Raw genomic sequence first — 22,398 nt, forward strand, 5'->3', positions numbered from 1 at the left:
ATCATGGGCACCACACTATAGGAAGGATGTAAATGTGCTAGAGAATGCAAAAGATGTTTACAAGAGTGGATCAAGAGATGAGAAACTTCAGCTGCGATAATAAATCTGAAGAAGTTGGGATTATTCTATTTGGAGTGAAGAAGGTTAGGAAGTGATCTTTTCAAAATAATGAGGAGTTGAAAAAAGCAAATAGGGAGAAAATATTTCCACAGATAAATGGATCAAAAATGACACAGATATAAAGTGATTTGCGAAGTATAACAAGTGATTCAGGTCTGGAATGCACAGCCTAGAGGTGTGGTAGAAGCACTTTCAACTGAGGTATCCAAGAGGCATTACATGAATAGATAGAAACCACATGTCAAGGCACGTGGAAAAGACAGGAGAATGGCACGAAGTCATGATGCTTATTTAATGAGGCTGTGTACATACAATGGGCAGAATAGCCTCCTATTTTAGCAGAACACTTCTAGGAATCAATGAATTGAGTGCTTTTAATAATTGATCGTTTTTAGAATAGTGTAGACGTCTTGAGGAATTAGCAGACATAGCACTGAATCTCTCTCTCTCCCTGTAGAAAAACATAAACATTGCTGAGTATTTAGGGGAGTACAACAATGTTGAAGATAAAACTTGAATTCCCTGTACTGAGGTCACTAGCTTCTACAGATGTTCCTGAACTGATCACGCAGTGACCTCTGGCAACCTGTGTACCCTTTTTTATCAATGAACCACAATGTGAACTGACAAGTAATCTTGACGTAAAGTAATAGACAGGGACTGAATGACTATCTTGACATCCCGGTTACCTGTGCATATGCATTGGGTAGAAATGCTCAGATGGTGGCAGGCATAGGGCAAACTAACCTGCTGTTTGCATTTAAGTACATTAACTAGTGCTTACAGAAAGCAGATTTTCTTGTCAGTTGGACAGAAGGAAAATGTTCCGTGGGAAATGAAGTAAAGCTTAGGGAAGTGTTCCCTCACACAGTGACCAAGAAGCAGAATATCACCAACCTACAGAGATCATTGCACTTCAGTCCAGATGTTCATTAATCTTTTGTGATATGTGAACCACTCTCCATTCTCATGGGCCATGTAGTTCATTGATCTATTTCACTAATTCATGCTACTTCGAAACACAAATTGTCTTAAAATTGCTTACAAATATTTGATGCCCTGTCTTAGGTACTAGTGGCTAGTGAAACCAATAAAGCAAACAGATTAGTGTCAGCAACAGGATCCACACAGTTCGAGATCTCATTGGCATCAAATTTGAGAAACAACAATTTCAGGATGTAGATGGGTAGAGTAGTTTCTTAAGTGAAACCAATGGCTGCTGTAGCATTGTCAAATGCAAAACAAGCATTCCATAGCAAGATTTACCTTGAGGAGTGTAGAAGTGTGTTTCGGAGATTACAAGGGAGTTTTGACAGCTTCTCTGAAGAAGCTCGAAAAGGCAACATTAAATTTGAAAATTGCTGGAATAAGTTGGCTTGTATACATACTTTACAGCTGAGTAAAAAGAACAAGGAATTAAGAGAATGGGTCAATAAGCTGTAAAAAGAACGTTAACAAAAGCAGTGATTTTATACAGACCTGCCAGTAGATAGAGGCTGAACCATGCAGAGCCCAAGGGCAGAGAATGTTGATTTTTCACACATCCTCATCAGCATCAAACAGGCCCCTGCTGAAATCCAAATGTGTTCACAAAGATACTCATGAGTATTATGCTAAGATGCAAGAGGAGGAGGGACACAAGGAGGACAACACCACTTTAATAAACTTTGAAATCCTAAATTTTAAAAGCATTCTCATGGTGGGAATAAACAGTCTCAAGGAATATGAGCCAAAGGCAGGTATATGGAGTTAGGTCACAGATCAGCCATGACCCCACTGAATGGAAGAACAGGCTCATGGGGCTGAATAGACTACTCATGCTCCTATATTCCACTTGCTTTAAATCTCAAGATGGTGAAGTGAATGAAAAATATTGAGATTCTGTCTGATTGAAAAGAGGCATTGCCTGACATTTGTTTGGCATGAATGTCACTCACTAACAGCCAATCCAAACATTGATACTGAACCAAGTTTGGTGCATGGATTGTTTCAATGTCTGAGGAGTCACGACTAGTGATAATAAATGCGCAGTTGTCAGTGACCGTCACCATTTCTGACCCAATGTTAGAAGGAAGGTAATGGTGAAGCTGCTGAGATGGTTGGACCCTGAGGAGTTCCTGCAGAGTATATCTGGAGCTCAGATGATTGACTTCCAACAACCGTAATCTTTTTGCTCACTCCACCTCAACTTGTTTCTTTATTGGCCTCCTTGATGCTGTTTGTTGTCAAGCACCATCTTGGTGTCAAGGGCAATCACTCGACCTTCACTGCAAGTATTCAGATTTTGTGTACATAGTTAGACCATGGCTGTAAAGTGGTCAGGAGCTGAGAGGCCATGATGAAACCCGAGTTCCTGCAGAGTATATCTGGAGCTCAGATGATTGACTTCCAACAACCGCAATCTTTTTGCTCACTCCACCTCAACTTGTTTCTTTATTGGCCTCCTTGATGCTGCTTGTTGTCAAGCACCATCTTGGTGTCAAGGGCAATCACTCGACCTTCACTGCAAGTATTCAGATTTTGTGTACATAGTTAGACCATGGCTGTAAAGTGGTCAGGAGCTGAGAGGCCATGATGAAACCCAAGCTAAGCCTTGTAAATGTCACTAAATGGCTCTGCTAATTACACTTTCCATCATTTTCTGATAGCTGTGAGCAGACTGATCTGGTAGTGACTGGCTGCATAAGAATTGACCTGACTTTGAGGATAGGACATACTTGATTTTGAGTATTTAATTATGATTTTATTTATTATTATTGCCATATGTACCAAGATACAATGAAAAATATTGCTTTGTTTGCAAACCAGACAAATCATATCTTACATAAGTAAATCTAGGGTAAAAGAACAGATGGCAATTGACGCTAGATCATCTCTATAAATTGATGTTTTTAATGGAAAGATATCTGGTCTAAATGCACAATATAGCGTTACAGCTACAGGCAAGATACAGAAAAGAAAATCAGTTCTAATACATGAGAGGTCCACTCAAAAGTCTGATAATAGCACGGTGGAATTTGTTGTTAAATCTGTTACTACATCTTTCAAACTTTTGTAACTTCTGCCAAATGGAAAATGGTGGAAGAGAGTATAATCTGGGTGAGAGCCATTCTTTTTTTCTATATTCCTTGGTAAATACAGTGTAATTGTAGGGGCACAGCAATTTCTGCAGCAAAAGTCTTCAACATTATTGCCAGTCTGTTGTCAGGGCCCATAGCTCTTGCTGCATATCCGTTGGCTTCAATTGTTTCTCCATATTACCCTGGAGTGAAACCAGAAACCAAAGCCAACGACAAATGAGGAGAAAGTGAGGACTGCAGATGCTGGAGATCAGAGCTGAAAATGTGTTGCTGGAAAAGGGCAGCAGGTCAGGCAGCATCCAAGGAGCAGGAGAATCGACGTTTCGGCTATTCCAGGAGAAGGGCTCATGCCCGAAACGTCGATTCTCCTGCTCCTTGGATGCTGCCTGACCTGCTGCGCTCTTCCAGCAACACATTTTCAGCCGACGACAAATGAATCAAGAAAAGCAGAGAAGATAGTTAATATTAGAGTGAGATTGTTAGTAGTTTGCAGAGAGTCCCAAAGCTCATTTCCACATTAAATGTAAGATACACTGATAAATAGTCTCCTCCAAATGTCGGTGAATCTTGGCCAATTGAAATTTTGGAGTCGAAGATTGTTTTATTAATTTTGACTTTTGAAGGAGATGAAACTGGAGTTAAGATCAGCATTGCCTCAAGGAATGATGTAGCAGCTTCTGGACGGCTGAATGGTCTCCCCTTTTCCCGTGGGTTTTTCAATCAAATGACTTGGAGTTCAATTCGATTTACAGAAAATAAGAGTGAAAGTGAAAGTGTTTATCTGATTGGCAAGCTCTCGAAACTTGGAAGGGTTTTTTAAACCTGTGTGAAGTCAATTCTACCGGAGCCTGATGACTTTCGGAGTCTGTTTTATTCTGATTGGGTGAATGATATTTTTGCTTCCAATCAGTGTTGAACGTGGCTGAGTGAACAGGAACAGAACACAAAAGTCCAGGACACAACGAACAGACTGAGATGGTCCCCTGGAAAATGGTTTCTCATTCATTTTTCCTCCCAGACTGTCAACTGAAGTCACGATGATTGGACTAATAGTGCTGGGGCTTCTGTGGGGAGAGGTCTCTTCAGGTGAGTAGTGCGGGGAATGAGGGAGGCGGTACCGGGCGGATTGGACACTGGGGCATTAGTCCTCAGGCAATGTGTAATGGGAGTAGGGGGCAATGATCGGCTAGGTACTGAGCCTTAACCTTGGAACCTGTTACTGTTGGAATGGTTTACTTGGTATCTGACTTCATCTTTTAACACATTTTTGATTGTAAAAAGAGTACAATTGTGAACTTGCAATCTAAAGAGACTTTGAAGGAGCTGGAATCTGTGTTGAAAACAACAAATACTGGAGATCACAGGAGGTCAGGCAGTATCCATGGAGTGAAAGTCATCTCTACTCGAAATGTTAGTTTGCCTTTTCTTTTGCTAGCGCTAGATAATATGTTTGAAAATGTCTCCTCAAACTTCCATTTCTACCATTACATCATTTTTCTTATGCTATAGATTGTTTTATCTATAGTAGACAAAGGTTTGAGTGGTTTCTATCCTGGAAGACAGAAGATGAGCTAAAACATGTGCTAAATGCTGGCTTTTACTCCTAATAAGATCAAGTGTGCCTGTCGGGTGTGCTTGAATAATTAAGTGTTAGTCTTTTTGTCTTTTACGTTAGTAAATGTTAATAACAAATACAAGGCCCATATGCTTTAAATAAGTTAGAAATTGTACCTGTATTTAGTAAAAGAATAGAGGATATTAAACTGATTACTGCAGCTGGGTTGTGAGATTTGTTTACTATACTTACTGAGTTTTGTTTATTCATGTAATTTCATGGAAGCACAATTTTTTTTTCTCAGTTAAGGTATGGTGGCTCTGATGAAAAGTATTCAACAAGTACATACTAATTGGGGAAAATGTTTAGTGTTCTGCAATCTGTTCAGGTCTGAGAGACAGTTGGTCAGGGCTGATTAATTTTATAATCTTTCCATAGTTTCAGGTATGGCAAGGATGATATTGTTCTGAGTAGTAGTCTTTGATATTTATTCTGAGTTAAATAAGTCTAAACACTACATGTAACAAATGCTGATAAGAATTGAAGGTGTGAAGAAACAGGAATGGTTGAAAGGGCTGTTCTAATTAGAAAGGGTTGTTTTAATTTGGTTGATCTTGTTAAAATATACTATAAAACTGTGGTTTTATGAATGAATGAAATCATGTTATAGTAAATAATGGGTGAATAAAGCATTATGAATGAATGAACAAGAACCTGGTATTAATGAACATTGCAAGTTGGTGAGTGACTTAATAAAGATGACCTATAATACAATATTTCACAAGGTTATAGTTGTTGGTGAATATGCAGTCTAAATATTATTTGCCACTTATCTGCCCAAACCTGAATGTTACATATGCAGTCTATATACAAATGCAGCAAGACCTCAGTATCTGGGGAGTTGTGAATAGGGTTGATCATTGTACAATCATCAGACAACATCCCCACAACTGGCCTTATGATGGACGAAAGGCCAGTTATTGAAGCAGCTGAAGATGGCTAGGTCTGGAAAATGAGGAACCACTGCAGTAATGTCCTGGAACTGAGGCAACTAACCTCCAGTAACTACTGCCACCTTCTTTTTGAATGAAGTATGACCCCAACCAGTGAAGAGATTTTCCCTGAGTCCCATTGTCTCTAATATTGCCTAGGCTCCTTGATGCCACACTCAGTTAAACGTAGCCTTGACATCAACAGCCATCAGTCTCACTTCACCTCTGGAATTCTGATTTTGTGTCTATATTTGAACTAAAGCTGTAATGAAATGAGGAGCTGAGTGGTACTGGCAAAATACAAACTGACATTTTTGTGCACAGAACTTATCTGAGCAATTTTTCACATTGCTTGGTAGGTGCAAGTGTTGTTGTTGTATGAGGACAAATTGGTATGGATGCAACTCATTCAGGAGCACAGGTCTTTAGTACAAATGCTGGAATGTTGTCAGAGTCCATAGCCTTTTCAGCATCCAGTGTTTTCAGCCATTTGTTTATATCACATGGAATGGATGGAATTGGCTGAAGATTCGAATCTGTAATGTTGGGGACCATAGCAACAGGCTGTGATAGATCATTTGCTTGACCATTCTGGCTGAAAGAAATTGCACACGCTCAAGATTTGTCTTTGTGCTAGCCGTTTCCATCAATGACCATGGAGGTATTAATGCAGCCTCATCCTCTTGATTCCTGTTTAATTGTCAACTGCCACTCACAACTGGATGAAACCAGGTTTACAGAGCTTCAATCTGATCTATTTGTTGTGGGTTTGATTGATTCTCTTCTCTCGCGCGAGCACGCTCTCTCTCGAGCTCTCTCATTAAACCATTGTTGTGATCCTAAATGAATGTACTACTGACATGTCAAATCTCAGAATGAAATTTGACATGATAGCTCATTGTCTCCCGTTCTTGTGCAGTTAATGCGTTGATTATCACTGAGACGAATTCACAGAGGCTATGACTCTTCTTTAACAAAACAATAGCACTTCACTACACAATAAGAAATAAAATATTTCTTATTGGGCGTGGGCGGCACGGTGGCACAGTGGTGAGCACTGCTGCCTTGCAGCGCCTGAGACCCGGGTTCAATTCCTGCCTCAGGCGACTGACTGTGTGGAGTTTGCACGTTCTCCCCGCACAGAGGCTATGACTCTTCTTTAACAAAACAATAGCACTTCACTACACAATAAGAAATAAAATAAGAAATAATATCTAAAGATAGAAGACAAATAGATCTCTAAACACACAGTAAACAAATCTTTTCAAATTGTTTCCTGACACCGTCCATCGTAAAAACTGTGAGGGGCAGTTTTTTTACACAGAGAGTGGTAGGTGTCTGGAATGCACTAACATGGGTGATGGTGGAAGCAGATATAATAGGGGCATTTAAGAGACTTTTAGGTAACCATGTAAATATGCAAGAATATCAACCAATGGCAGGCAGAAGAAATTAGTTTAATTTGGCATTGGGTTTGGTCCAACATTGTGGGCCGAAGGACCCGTTCCTGTACTGTATACTTCTATGTTCCATCTTGTTGCCTTCTGTCCAACATGGAAGGAACTTTTCAAATTCATGAATCTAATGGCTTGGCCTCTGACCTTCAGGTGAGCTGAAAGAGCACACACAGAAATGTTGGTAGAAAAGGCCAGTAAGGAGATGATGGAGTTTGGAAACATGCAGAGGTATATATTTTGGCAGAAAGCACGAGGGAAAAAATAAATGATGTCTAAACCCCATGCAGGAGTAGACATTGGGATCGGAAACATCATTGCAGGTTGGGGAGTGAGGGCAAGTTCAGAGAGTGCTTAAAGTGGCAGATGGGATCCTGGGCTTTACAAACACAGATGTTGAGTGTTAGAAGAAGTCAACCTAAGTGTTCAATTGGAGGTTTGTAATTGGTGTTTAGGGATTCATGTCCTGATGTTTTTTTTTCTCTCACTCTCTGTCTCTCTTTCAGACATTCACTCTCTCCGGTATGTTATCACTGGTTTGACTCCGATAACCGGTTTCCCAGAGTTTTTGATTGTTGGTTATGTTGATGGCATCCAGTTTGTTATGTACAACAGCGATCAGAAGAAGTTGATCCCCTGGGAACAGTGGATGGTGGAGAGTGAGGGACCTGAGGCCTGGAAGCGGAAACTATTCCTTGCTCGGGAGCAGGAGCTGTCCTTCAAAAATGATATTCATAACTTAAAAGTAAAGACCAACCAAACAGACGGTGAGTTTTCCCTCTCCACCTGCTCAACATCTTCCTGTGTGATCAGGAAATGTCAGTGGAAATCTGAAGAAACCAGGAGTGGATCAGGATCTGTCACCAGCCCTGATTAGCTCTGGTTGGTGACCTCCCACTGACACTTTATGGTACCTTATGCTTCTGATTGACAAGGATGATCGTTTCTGACTGGCAGCTTGTGTTTCTGATTGACAGGAGTCCACACACACCAGATGATGACTGGCTGTGACCTGAGGGATGATGGGACTGCGAGTGGGTTCAACCAATATGGGATGGGATGGACGAGATTATATCAGCTTCGATAAGGATCTTATGGTGTGGGTGACTCCGGTACCCTGGGCAGAAAGCATCAAAAACAGTTGGGATCAGGATGTAGTGGACAAGCAGCGGTGGAAGCATTACCTGGAAGTGGAGTGTATTGAATGGCTGAGGAAATACCTAGAGTATGGACAGAGAGAACTGACAACGGGTGAGTGTGGAGGAAGCCTATGCAGTGGGGGTTGGTGTGTGAGAAGGGAGTGAGAATTGGTGGAAGGAGTGGTGCCTGGGACTTTGTACATTGTGGTTCCTGCACTGATTCCTCTTCCCTTTTCTCGCAGTTGCTCCCATCGTGTCCTTTATCCGTCTGGGTGATTCCAACCGGCTGTCCTGTCTCGTCACTGGGTTTTACCCACAAGCCATCGAGGTGATTCTGCGGAGGGATGGAGTGTTGATCGATGAGACCCTGTCCACTGGGATCTTACCTAATCACAACAGGACCTACCAGATCCGGAAATGGGTGGAGTTTGATCCAGAAGATCACGTCGAGTATTCTTGTCAGGTAGAGCACAGCGGGCTGGAAGAAACGCTGGTGGTGATTTATGGTAAGACTATTTCTCACTGTCAGAGAGAAATCAGACTCAGACCAGGATCTTAGAAGAGAGGGTGAGTGCTGAGCGTTTTCACCAGAACAGCCCAGGTTAGAAACAGGAACAATATATAGAAAGGGGCTCACATCATTTATAGGAAACAGTAATCAAGGCAGTTGCTCCTGGGAAGTACGATATAACATATATCAGTGTATCATGGTATATTAGAGTTCAAAAGCATTGGGTATATGCTGAGATATAACAGAATGACAAGATCTGATGTGCTGCAGTTAAGTGTCACTCACTGTATCTGGTGATACACAGTGTCATGGCACCCAATGTATCCTGAAACAAAATGCCCATTCAAATACCTGGCATATCCAGGAATATTACCGTATTAAAGTATACGGTACATTGTAAGTCACTTTTGAGTGACACAGTCACAAAGTGGTTAGCACCACTGACTCACGGTGCCAAGAACCCGTGTTTGATTCCACCCTCGGGTGACTGTTTGTGGAGCTCAGAAACCCATGTCTGCATGGGTTTCTGCATGGTGCTCCACTTTCCTCACACAGTCCAATGATGTGCAAATTAGATGGATTGACCATGCTAAATTGCCATCTCGTGTCCACAAATATGCAAGCTAGTTGGATTATCCATGGTTAATATGGGGTTGCGGCACTATGGGGTTAGGATAGGATAGGATGCACTTCAGAGGATCAGTGTAGACGTGATGGGCCAAGATGATTATGATGTGACAGAACCTGTTGTATCCTCTCTTCGCCACAATCATCAAAGCTCCTTGGACAGACCCTTCCAAACCTGTAACCACTTCCACCTAGAAGAGAGAAGGGATTCCCTGTAAATTCTCTTCCAAGCTGTTCACCATCCTGCCTTGCAAATATATCGTCATTCATTCAGTGTCGCTGGGTCAAAAAAACTCCCTTTGCGAGAAAGTTATAGGTCGACCTGCAGTAGTTCCAGAAGGTAGATCACCACCACCTTCTCAGTGGCAACTGGGCATGAGCAATAAATGCTGACCCAGCCAGTAATGCCCACACCACATGAATGAATTATAAAAAAAAGAAAAATATCCTAAGATATTTTGTTAGAGACAGTGCAGTGAATCCTGGGATATTCATGTCCAACAGGACCCCATGTATCCTGACATATTACTGTATGGCTACGTCCAATGTATCATGGAATGATAGCCCAGTCTATTTAATATTGTTTCAAAATGTTTTTCTTTTTCTGATTTCAATGTGCAATAAGGAATATTCAGGATAGATTTTGAGAGGGATTATCTTGGTTGACCAACTTCATTGAAGGAGGGGGTGATTCTCCACTACCATCCCCCCAACCTCACCACCCTTTCGCATTTATCTCTTAGCCACGCCTCCCCTCCCCTGCCCCCGTCCCAGCCCTGGACCACAAGCCTCATTCCTAATGAAGGGCTTATGCCCGCAACTTGGATTCTTCTGATCCTCGGATGCTGCCAGACCTGCTGTGCTCTTTCCAGCACCACACTCTCAACTTCATTGAGTACATAATGAAGTACCAGAGCTCACTGTGGCAGTATTGTAGATATAGAACATAAGAACTAAGAGCAGGAGTAGGCCATCTGGCTCTGCTGCGCCATTCGATATGATCATTGCTGATTTTTCTGTGGCCTCAGCTCCACTTACCCACCCTCTCAACATAACCCTTCAATCCTTTACTGTTCAAAATATTATCTATTTTAGCTTTAAAAGTTTTACTGAGGAAGCTGAACTACCAGGGAATTCCATAGATTCACAACCCTTTAGGTAAAGAAGTTCTTCTTCAATTCAATCCTAAATCTGATCACCCTAATTTTGATATAATTTATCTTTAATAGAATGTAATATATTCAGGAATTGTGCTCTGTTTGCCAAAATCACTGACTGATTAGACTACTCCACTGCAGCACACTTAACCAGACAGTTTGATGTCTGTGCCTCCTTTGAGATTTTTCCATCAGCCATTATTAATATATCTTAATTTAATTTATCCAGGTCATGAAGGAATTATGAAGTTTAGAGAATGTGGAGAGAGGGGAAATATAGTAAAATTGATTTGTTAGGTTGCTTCAAGTTAAGAAGCAGAATAGGGAATAAAGGATAGCTGGATGTCAAAATGCAGGAATTAATGTCTAGAAGGACTCGTGATAGACACACTGCTGGTCACAAATTACAAGAATGATGTGGACTTTCGAATCATGAAATGCCATGATGGTTATGGTGCAGAGGAGGTTCTTTAGCCCACTGTGTCTTCACTGGCTCTCTGAAAGAACACTAATAACTCACTGTCATTCTACTGACTTTTCCCAATCAGCTTGAATATTTTTTCTTTGGAAATGGAGTTTAGAATTAAACTTCCTTTTTTATTGTAAACAGCAACACCAGGCAGTGTCAAGAAGTCAAGACAGGAAGTTTCAGATATTCTAAGACAGCCCTTGGGTAGAGGAGACAGGAGATTGAAAAATCTCAGAGGAGGCACATACACTAGACAGTCTGGTCAAGTGTGCATAGTGAAATAATCTAATCAGTCAGTGAGGAGAAAGTGAGGACTGCAGATGCTGGAGATCAGAGCTGAAAAATGTGTTGCTGGAAAAGCGCAGCAGGTCAGGCAGCATCCAAGGAGCGGGAGAATCGACGTTTCGGGCATGAGACCTTCTTCAGGAATCTGGCACAGACATCATTCCTGAAGAAGGGCTTATGCCCGAAACGTTGATTCTGGTGAGCAAAACACAATTCCTAAATATGCAGATGACACCAAAATGGGAGCTGGACAAAGCTCAGAATAACTGCAACAAGGTTACCAGAAAATATTAATAAATATTAAAATGAACTAGTTCCTTGCAAATAAACTGGAGGAACAAAGGGATCTTGAAGTGCAAACACACTAATTACTAAATGCTTTTGCACAGTTTAGCAAGGCCACAGATCAAAACAAGCGGTTAACTTGTCTATTAGGGAGAGAATTAAAGATTTGGTATGTGACGCTAAATCTCTTGAAATGTGATGAGACCTCAGTTAAGGTCATGATGTGATACAGTGCTTATTGTGGCACTGGAAAGGATGCAAAGGGGATTTACAATGACAATATCAAAAATGAGTATGTATCAGGAAAGCATCATCAGGTTGAGTCTCTTCTCTCTTCAGCAATGGAGCCTGAGGGGTAAACTTCTAGAGACCCAGGTAAATATGCAATATTTTGAAAGAGTGAAAAGAAACAGGATGATTTGTCTAGTATGGAAGATCATAACTAGAAGCCATCAGTATGAAACAGTCACTGGAGAATCGAATAGTAAATTTCAAAGAAACTTATTTGGATGAAGAGCGATGAATATGTAACTCACAGGCCACAGGCCATGGTAGATGTGTTTTTAGAGGACAGTCACAGGAAATAGTTGGCGACAATGAGAGATTTTTAGATAAGAAAGGCTGGGAGGAGTTTTAAATGGAGAATAAACACAAATACAATCTGCTTTCAACTGTGCTCTCTCTCTCTCTCTTACTCTCCCGCTATCTGGCTCACGCTCTATCTCATTCTCTCGATCTCTCTGACAGTCCCAAAGTCTCACTTCCAGGTTCTTGCTACTGCCGGGATTGTATTCGGAGTCCTCGGGATCATCTCTCTCACTGTTGTGGCTGTCGTCTTTCACAAGAAGAAAGGTAGGAGTTTGTGAGAAAATGGCAGCTCCTCACTAGCGGTTCAGGGAGTTGGAGAATCTGAGGAGCGGTTCCCATGGTGGGGTTCAGGGCCCAGGATGTATGGAGGTTCTGCGGGTGAGGGAGTAATCTTCATCTTTGGGATTCGGTCTCAGGGTTAGTGTGGGATATAGGTAAAGTAGTGTTATTTCTGCTATCATAATTATTATGCAAGGTAAATGAACTCACACCAGTGTATAATTGTTTCAACCAAGAGCTAAGTCAACAAGAATGAAAACTATGTGAAGGAAATATATAATTGTTTTTGTATTAGCTAAGATGTGCATACAAGAATGAAACGTGCCTGCTAACAATGGTAGATGTTACAGACAAATAGATAAGGTGGTGTGAGGATGTAGGTTAAGCCAGATACAAACAGTAGTTATAAGCATCTGTTTCCCACTTCTGCAAAAACAAAAAACAAACCCCAATTAAAAGGTCATAAGGTTGAATATGGTTGAGGAATGGGAGGAAATGTCACAAGTAGGGGAAATAGATGGTAGTGAAGGAGGATATACCTAACAATGGACCACAGCAGGATATGGTGAAATGGCCAAGTAAAACTTGTACTTTGTTATGCACAAAGCCGGATAAGGCAGGAGATAAACAGTAGTAATGGGCACCGGGTTTGGAGTAGTGAATCCTATATAAGATATGTACTTGCTAAACTCTGCGTGTCTATTTTAGGCACCACACTTGCAAGCATATAATAAACATACTGATTGCTTCAGTTCTTGTCTCGGACTGAAATTATTGAAGTGAATGAACTTCATTTCTCACAGTTAGCAACGGCTCAGGCTGTGGGAGAAGGCCTCAGTTTGTGCAGGAGGGTCTGAGGTGGTGCCTATTCCTCAGGGTAGGATGAAGGGTCTCCGGGTTCAGGTTCTGATGTTTTGAGTGCAAAGTCAGACAGTTCAGACAGGGGCTGGATCTCAGTTCAGCGTTGGGCATCAGCAGCTCAGGGCAACTTGAGAATGATGGGCCAAGTCTGTATGGGAGTGGGGGTCTTGAAATGTGTGGGAGTGAGGATTGCGGATCATTGTCAGAAGTGTGGGCCTCAAGTGGGTTCATGTCAATCTCTCCCTTTCTTTTGTTGTTCCCACCTCAACTCTGACTCAGTTTCTTGTCAATCACTGAAAACATTCCTTGTTTTACAGGGAATGAAGAATGACTAGAGTCCCACAAACTGTAAGCTGATAATTCAGACATCTCTGGATCTCTGTAGTACTGTGACTCTGAGTCTTCTTTCCGGGTCGGATACATGCAATAGTTTGTTTCTCTCCTCTTTTATGTCTCTCCCTGTCTCTGATGTTCTCATTGAATTTCTCCTTTCTCCTCTGTTATCTGTTGTCTCTAATGTTTACATGTGTTTTTCCATCTTTGTCTCTTTTTCTCTCCCTGTCCGTCTCTTTCTCTAGCTTTGTGCTCCCTCGCTCTCTCTTTCCACTTGAACAGTTTAAATGCTTCTCTTTCCATTAACAGCTTCTGATGGAAAAATGTCCTCAGCCAGGTCTGCTGGAATCTGATTTCTGAATACTATTGACCATTAGTGGGAACAGATCATTCAAGCTGGAATACTGGAACTGGTGTTAACTGTACAAATCTGAAGGGTGGACTGTGAGCTCAGTGCCTCTGTGTGAGTTCATTGGATATCGGCTCACACTGTTCAACACTAAGCTTTCGGACTGACCTTAATGGTGGAAGAATCACTCAATATTCTGTTTAAAAAAAAAAATTACAAGGAGATGCAGAAAATCCTTCACAAAATTAAACTTTAATCTTGCAACATCAAAGCTGCGAGAGCCAGAAAACGTCTTCCCTGCCTGCCCATGAGACCTTTGTTTCTCTACAGTTTATACAGTCTTAGGTCCCCTCGCTTATCTGATAGTATTAGCATACCCAATCATACTGGCTTGCTTTGTCTTCCTAACCTAATCATCTTCTGCCTCATAGGTTAAGTGTAATGTAGTGAACCAATCATATTACATCACCATCCTCTTCTGTAATAGCTCATCCATCAGCGACTTAACTAGCTTATCACAGTGCAACAGCATTATCTTTTATTGGAGCTCTGTAATATGATCCTGTGCATGCATTACAATACTAAATTAGCTACATAACTGCCAAATTAACTTCCATACCTTCAGGGGATGGCTGCCTCTGTACGGGTCTGAATCTTGAGATACCTTCAAGCATTGAGATTTGAGCTATAGAAACATCCAGAAACATCTCATCCTGGCTGTGGCCTCTTGTCCTCAAGGGAGTTGAAATTCCAAGAGTTCTCACTGATATTGGATTTTAGCGTTGCTCTCCTGGGTTTCTGATTTACTGGGTATATGTGAAATGCTGTGTAGTGAGTGCGGTCTGATTCTGACAGAGAACTCCAAGCAGTTCAGAAGACCAGATTGTGAGTGGATTTATCACCTTGGAGGGAATGCAGTGTAGACAGACTTAAATGAAACCTGGACTTTGAAAGTCAAATTATGAGGAGAGATTAAATAAACTAAAACTGTCTTCTGTGAAATGTAAAAGTTTAAGGACTGATATGATGGGGAATTGCAATATATTAAGAGAAATGGATATGGTAAGTGGATAGAAACTTTTCCACTAGTTGAGAGTCTCGGACTAATCTGTGTAATTAAAGCCAGGCCAATTGAGACCCACAGTTGTACAGTATGGAAACAGACCCTTTGAACTAACTCGTCCATGTTGACCAGATATCCTAACCTAATCTAGTCCCATTTGCCAGCAATTGGCCCATATCCCTCTAAACCCTTCCTATTCATGTACCTATCCAGATGCTCTAATTTTAAATGTTGTAATAGTACCAGCCACCACCACTTCACAACATTCTTCCTAAGAGGAAGACCATAATTGTATACAATTTTCCAAAAGTGGCCTAATCAATGCCCTGTACAGCTGTAGTACAACCTCCCAACTCCTATACTCAATGATCTGACAAATAAAGGATAGCAAACTAAAAGTCTTTTTCACTATCCTATCTACCTGCGACTCCACTTTATCCAGTTAAATTAATTTTTATTCAAAATTCCAATGAAGGGATTGTCTAGGATTTGAACAGATGAAAATTGAGGAATAATGTTTTATTGTAGATGGATATTTGTTTGTTTCTTTACAAATAAAGATCTGTTCCAGTAATTTTGTCTTCCCTGTCAATTCAACAACAAATTAATTTATTTTATTTCCTGTCTTTGTCTTCAGTCCTTAGTTCAAGGCTAATCATATTGTGGGGAACATGTTGAGTGTCTTAAGGGTGAAAGGATTAAGATGATTTAATATGAATAAATCAGCAGCTAGCATGGATTTCAAAAGGGATAACACTGCTTGCCAAAGAGTGAACAGATAAGTTGACGAGGAAATATGGTAGAAATTGAGCACTTAGATGTTAGGAAAACCTTTTGTCAAGTCAACATATAGATGATTATTGATAAGATAAGTTTAAAATTTGCATCTCTATTCAAACGAAAAAGCCTTAACTGGAGGACGATATCCTGTAGCATTTCAGCCCCTCATTCCAGATTAGGACATGGAATGCAGAGCGTTAATGAAAAGTGACCTTCATGAGCCTTTCCAGTTCCACCTCCTTAAGTATTTCCAATCTATCTCAAGACCATAAGACATAGGAGTGGAAGTAAGATCATTCGGCTCATTGAGTCCACTCTGCCATTCAATCATGGCAGATGGGCAGTTCACTGCCACTAACCCACACTCTCCCCATATCCTTAAATTCTTGATCTCACAAAAGATTATCAATCTCTGCCTTGAAGACATTTAACGTCTCGGCCTCCACTGCACTCCGTGGAAATGAATTCCACAGGCCCACCATTCTTTGGCTGAAGAAATGTCTCCTCATTTCCATTTTAAATTGACCCCCTCTAATCCTAAGGCTATGCCCAAGAGTCCTAGCATCCCTGCCTGACGGAAACAAATTCCCACCATCCACCATGCATTATCTTGTCAGTTTCTATTAGATCTCCCCTCAACCTTCAAAACTCTCATGAATACAATCCCAGGATCCTCAGCCATTCATCGTATGTTAAGCCTACCATTCCAGGGATCATACATGTGAATCTCTGATGGACATGCTCCAGTGCCAGGATGTCCTTCCTGAGGTGTGGGACCCAAAACTGGACACAGTATTCTAAATGGGGCCTAACCAGAGCTTTACATAGTCTCAGTAGCACATTGCTGCTTTTACATTTCAACCCTCTTGAGATAAATGACAACATTAAATTTGCTTTCTTAACCACAGACTCAACCTTTAGATTAGATTCCCTACAGTATGAAAACAGGCCCTTCAGCCCAACCAGTCCACACTGACCCTCTGAAGAGTAAGCCACCCAGACCCATTTCCCTCTGACTAATGCACCTAACACTAAGGCAATTTGGCATGGCCAATTCACCTGACCTGCATGTTTTTGGACTGTGAGAAGAAACCAGTGCACCCGGAGGAAACTCACGCAGACACGGGGAGAATCTGCAAACTCCACACAGACCATGGCCGGAATCAAACCTGTGACCCTGGTGCTGTGAGGCAGCAGTGCTAACCACTGAGCCACCATGCCACCCCTTTAGAGAATCCTGGACTAGCACTCCCAGATCCCTTTGTACTTTGGCTTTAGGAATTTTCTCACCGTTTAGAAAATAGTTCCTGTATTCTTTTTTCCAAAGTGCAAGACCTCTAAGTTGCTCACATTGAATTTAATCAGCCATTTCTTGGACCACTCTCTTAAACTGTCTAAATCTTTCTGCAGCCTCCCCACCTCCTCAGAACTACCTCCCTTCCGCCTAACTTCATATCATCAGCAAACTTCGCCAGAATGCCCCCAAATTTTCCAATCATTTGGGACTTTTTCTGACTCCAGTGATTTTTGAAAGATTACAACCAATGCCTCCACTATTTCTTCAGCCACTCCCTCAGAACTCTAGGATGTAGCTCATCGGGGCCAGGAGCTTTATCAATTTTTAGAACTTTTAGATTTTCTAGCACTTTCTCTTTTGTAATGGCTACCATACTCAACTCTGCTGCTTGACTCTCCTTAATTGTTGGGATATTACTCATGTCTTCCACTGTGAAGACTGATACAAAGTATTTATTAAGTTCTATCTCCAATCACAAGCCTTCCTGTGTCAATTTGGAGCAGCCCAATTTCTACTTTTGCCCTCTTGTTTGTTTCTTATGTATTGAAAGAAACTTTTACTATCATTTCTAATATTACTGGCTACCTTACCTTCACATTTGATCCTCTTCTTCCTTATTTCTCACTTTGTTATCCTCTGTTTGTTTTTGTAGTCTTCCTAATCTTCTGATTTCTCAGTGCTCTTAGTAACTTTATAGGCTCTCTCTTTTTCAATGATACATTTCCTGACTTCCATGGCTGTCTGATTCCCCCACCCCAGATAATTTTTCTTTTCTTTGGGATGGAACTCTGTACTGTGTCCTCAATTACACCCAGAAACTCCTGCCATTGTTGCTCTACTGTCTTCCCCACTAGGCTCTGCTTCCAGTTGATTTTCATCAGTTCCTCTCTCATGCCCTGGTAATTACCTTTATTTAACTGTAACACCATTACATCCGAGTTTGCCTGCTCTCTTTCAAACTGCAGAGTGAACACTACCATATTATGATCACTGCTTCCTCAATGTTCCCTTACTTTAAGATCTTTTATAAAGTCTAACTCATTACATAGCACTAAGTCCAGAATAGCCTGCTCCCTTATGGGCTCCATCACAAACTGTTCCAAAAAGCCGTCCTGTAAGCTTTCCACGAATTCCCTTCTTTTGGATCGACCGGCAACATTATTCACCCAGTCAATTTGCATACCATGATCACCGTGACCTTGCCTTTCTGACATGCCCTATCTATTTCCTGGTCCATCTTGCGCTCCTGGTCCTGACCACTGCTGGGAGGACTGTGCATAACTCCCATTTTTTATTGCCTTTGTGGTTCTCCACTCCACCTACACAGACTCCACATCATCTGACCCTATGTCATTCAGTGCCATAAATTTAATTTCATTGTTAACTAACAAGGCAACCCCTCCCCCTATGCCCACCTCCCTGTCTTTTCGATAAGTTGTAAATCCTTGGATGTTTAACTGCCAGTGCTGAACCTGCTGCACCACGTCTCTGTGATGCCTACCACCTCATAATCATTCATGATGATTTGTGCTGTTAATTCATCTACTTTGTTACGAATACTATGAGCATTCAGGTAAAGCACCTTAATGCTAATTGTCTTATCTTTATGATTTCCATCACCTCTAGTAATATATCCTAAGTTATCCTTCCTTTTTGCATCATTCCTAGTCTGCCTCGAAATTAAAACCTGCACACATGCTAACCTGCTGCTTATCTTTCTACTTGACTCCATACTCCCTGTTGCTTTCCTTTTCCCTTTTTCCCCAACTCACAAGTTTGAAGTCCTAGTGACCACCAAATTTATCGTTTTCACCAGAACACTGGTTCCAGATCGGTTCAGGTGGAGACTGTCCCATCGATACAAGTCTCCCCGGTTCCAAAACTGATGCCAATGTCCCATAAAATGGAATCCCTCTTTCCCACACCAGTCTCTTAGTCACGTGTTCACTTCCCTAACTTTCTTATCCCCCTGCCAATTAGCACACGGCTCGGGCAGTAATCTAGAGATTGTGACTCTCAAGGACCTGTTCTTCAATTTCCTTCCTAATGCTTGATACCTCTCAAACTGGTCCTCCTTCTGAGCCTTGCCTACATTGTTTGTGCCAATGTAGACCACAACAACTGAATCCTCTCCCTCCTGCTCTAATATCCTTTCGAGCCGGTCGGAGATGTCCTGTATCCTGGCACCGGGCAAGCAACACACCATGCGAGCCATACGATCTGGCTCGCAAAGGATACTATCCCCCAACACAACTATTGGCTTTTTGCTCCCCCCTCTTAAATGGCCTTCTGCACCATGGTGTCGTGGTTAGCTGGCGCATCCTATCCACAGCCCTTTTCCTCATCCATACAGGGAGCAAATATCTCATATCTGTTGGACAAGGTTAAGGGCTGAGGTTTGTCCACTCCTGAAGTCAGGATCCCCCTACCTGCCTCACTTACAGTCACAGCCTGTTGTTCCTGATCACTAACTGAATTTGAATTACTTCATCTACTTGGTGTGACTGCCTCCTGAAACAAAGCGTCCAAGTAGCTCTTCCCCTTTCCGAATGTGCTGCAGTTTGAAGATCAGATTCCAGATCATCAATTCTGATCCGGAGTTCTTTCAGCAACCAACACTTACTGCAGATGTGGTCACTGTCATTTACAATTGGATCAGCCAGCTCCCATATCATACAGCTAAAGCACATCACCTGTTCAGTCACCTCTACTTATTTAATTAGTTTATAGAAATTTATGAGTTAAATAATTTCTATACTTCTCTATCACCTTATTCAATTAGCCAACTGATAATATACTTTTATTCAATCACATGATACACAATAAATATCACTTGAAACACCTTATCTTAGCAACACACAAGAGTCCTTTGTTTTGGTTAGAAGAGGACGGAAGGTAGGAGACACGTGTAGTGTCTTGGGATTCAGCTGCTGTCAAAATATATACTTGAAACTCCCGGAAACAATCTGAAACTATCCATGGAGAGGCGAGTCAATCTGTTCACTTGGAGCAGTTGGGATAACAGAAATCCTGCCATTTTAGAGTGGGACATGATCAGAAACCTATGTATACAATCCTGTGACGTCCAGTTGTGAATGCTGGTGGCCACCTGAACAACTAATAGGAAGAGGAGGCTCCACAAATGTTCCTAACCTCAATGATGCAGGAGCTCAGTATATTAAAGCAAACCAGCACTTGCAATCAATCATCTTCAGCCAGCGGTACTGAGTGGATGAACCATCCTGCCTTCTATCTGCAAATCCCAGCATTACAGATGTCAGTCTTCAGCAATTTGAAATCAAGAAATGGCTCTGAATATGAGGAAGTGATTAACAGAAAAAGATAGGGTTTTAGAGAAAAGCACAGTCAGATGGAAATTAGAATTATTCCATTCTGATGTAGTTCGATGCAAAATATCAAGTTGGCATTGATGTCTGTTCTGGTGAAAGACAACTACAGGTGAGACTAGCAGATTGATTAGGTTTATTTTGTAGGTATTTATGCCCTTGCTTATGAATATTGAAGGAGAAAGTGAGGTCTGCAGATGCTGGAGATCAGAGCTGAAAATGTGTTGCTGGAAAAGCGCAGCAGGTCAGGCAGGCATAAGAAGGGCTTATGCCCTGAAGAAGGGCTTATGCCCGAAACGTCGATTCTCCTGTTCCCTGGATGCTGCCTGACCTGCTGCGCTTTTCCAGCAACACATTTTCAGTTATGAATATTGAAGCAAACTCAATGTGATTGTCTAGCCGATATTTGAGACATCAGCATCTCACAATGGAGGATAAATGAAAATCTTCAAACATTAATCCACGTTTAACTTTTGATGAGATTAGATTCCCTACAGTGTGGAAACAGGCCCTCCGGCCCAACAAGTCCACACCGACCCTCTGAAGAGTAACCCACTCAGACTCACTATTTTAAAGTGAGTGTGTGTGATATTTGAGTGTTGTGTGTGTGTTGATGTCAAATGTGCAGAAAGCACTAAAGAATTGATTCCAGACATGCACAGCTGTTTGAAAAACAGCATGACAAAAAATTCTAAAATAACAGAAAAAATATTTATAAAATGCCATATCACATTCTACAGGGGGATTCATATGAAGGCAATGAAGATGATAATGGTGAGACAGACTGAAATAATGTAAAATGGACTGATGTTGTGACATTTGAAGAGAGAAATAATATGCACTAGCAATGAACCACAAGGTGGATCAATACGAATGAATATTTATTACCAAACTTACATCAATGGAATGACACCAGGAATCACAGGATTGTGGAATGTAACAGGACAAAGACACATCTCCATATCGCATAAGTACAAGTTGATTGGAGTCATTTCCCTGTAATGCAGAAATATGAAATGATTAGAGTCATTTACCTGCAACCTGAAAGTATTTTGTTTGTCAAAAAATAAAGTTTGAAAGAACTCACAAAGCTGAGTTGAAGCAAAACCACTTCAGTAATCTGAGAAAGAGCTCCAAATAAAAACACTCACTGTGCATTTTTAAAGGTACAAACCATTCCGAAAAGCACAAGAAGATAGAAAATTTTTCATGATCATATCATGTCACCTCATAAAATGCCAGCCTCTAAATGAGGGAACTATTTGACCAGCATGACCGTAGATCAGTGATTTCCCGGTTCTCAATTATTGCATTGAACAATTACAACTTTTATAAAAGGAGCTCTTTTCACTTAAGATGGAAAATTGAACAGGAGTGGTCTTATAATTACCAAAATAAAATCTAACTAGTTAATAAAATCATAATCATTATCTGTGGAGAGAAATCAAAGTTAACATTTCAGGACAAGTGACCTTTCCTGGACCCGGAACATTAATTCTGATCTCACTCCACAGATGCTTCCAGATCTGTTGAGCTTTTCTAGCAATTTCTGTTTCTGCTTCTTATTTCTAGCATCTATGGTTCTTTTTTATTTAAATAAAGAAGTAATCTTGTCTTTAAATTTATAATCGAAGAGGACTTGTTGCATAGAATATAAATTCATGTATACGAACTTTGTAATATTTGTCTGTTTATAACTCATAAAGTGTGGATATCACCATTTTGAATATCCTGGGAGTAACCACTGACCAGAAGCTGATCTGAGCGAGCCATATAAATTCCATGGCTACAAGAATAGGTGAGAGGCTAGGAATTCTATGGAAACAA

At 41.1% G+C, this 22,398-nt stretch overlaps 1 protein-coding gene across 1 annotated transcript in view; it reads left to right on the top strand.

Annotated features, from left to right (window-relative positions):
- Positions 1–4,132: 4,132 nt before the first annotated feature.
- Positions 4,133–22,398, top strand: part of LOC122541239 — a 41,196-nt gene continuing 22,930 nt past the window's right edge. Inside the window, 6 exon segments of the mRNA XM_043677857.1 lie at positions 4,133–4,286; positions 7,708–7,968; positions 8,179–8,252; positions 8,254–8,452; positions 8,583–8,846; positions 12,422–12,526. Coding sequence (XP_043533792.1) covers positions 4,238–4,286; positions 7,708–7,968; positions 8,179–8,252; positions 8,254–8,452; positions 8,583–8,846; positions 12,422–12,526 — 952 coding nt within the window. The 5' untranslated portion in view covers positions 4,133–4,237.

Source organism: Chiloscyllium plagiosum, chromosome 37 (assembly GCF_004010195.1).
Source record: "Chiloscyllium plagiosum isolate BGI_BamShark_2017 chromosome 37, ASM401019v2, whole genome shotgun sequence".
Lineage (NCBI taxonomy): Eukaryota > Metazoa > Chordata > Chondrichthyes > Orectolobiformes > Hemiscylliidae > Chiloscyllium > Chiloscyllium plagiosum.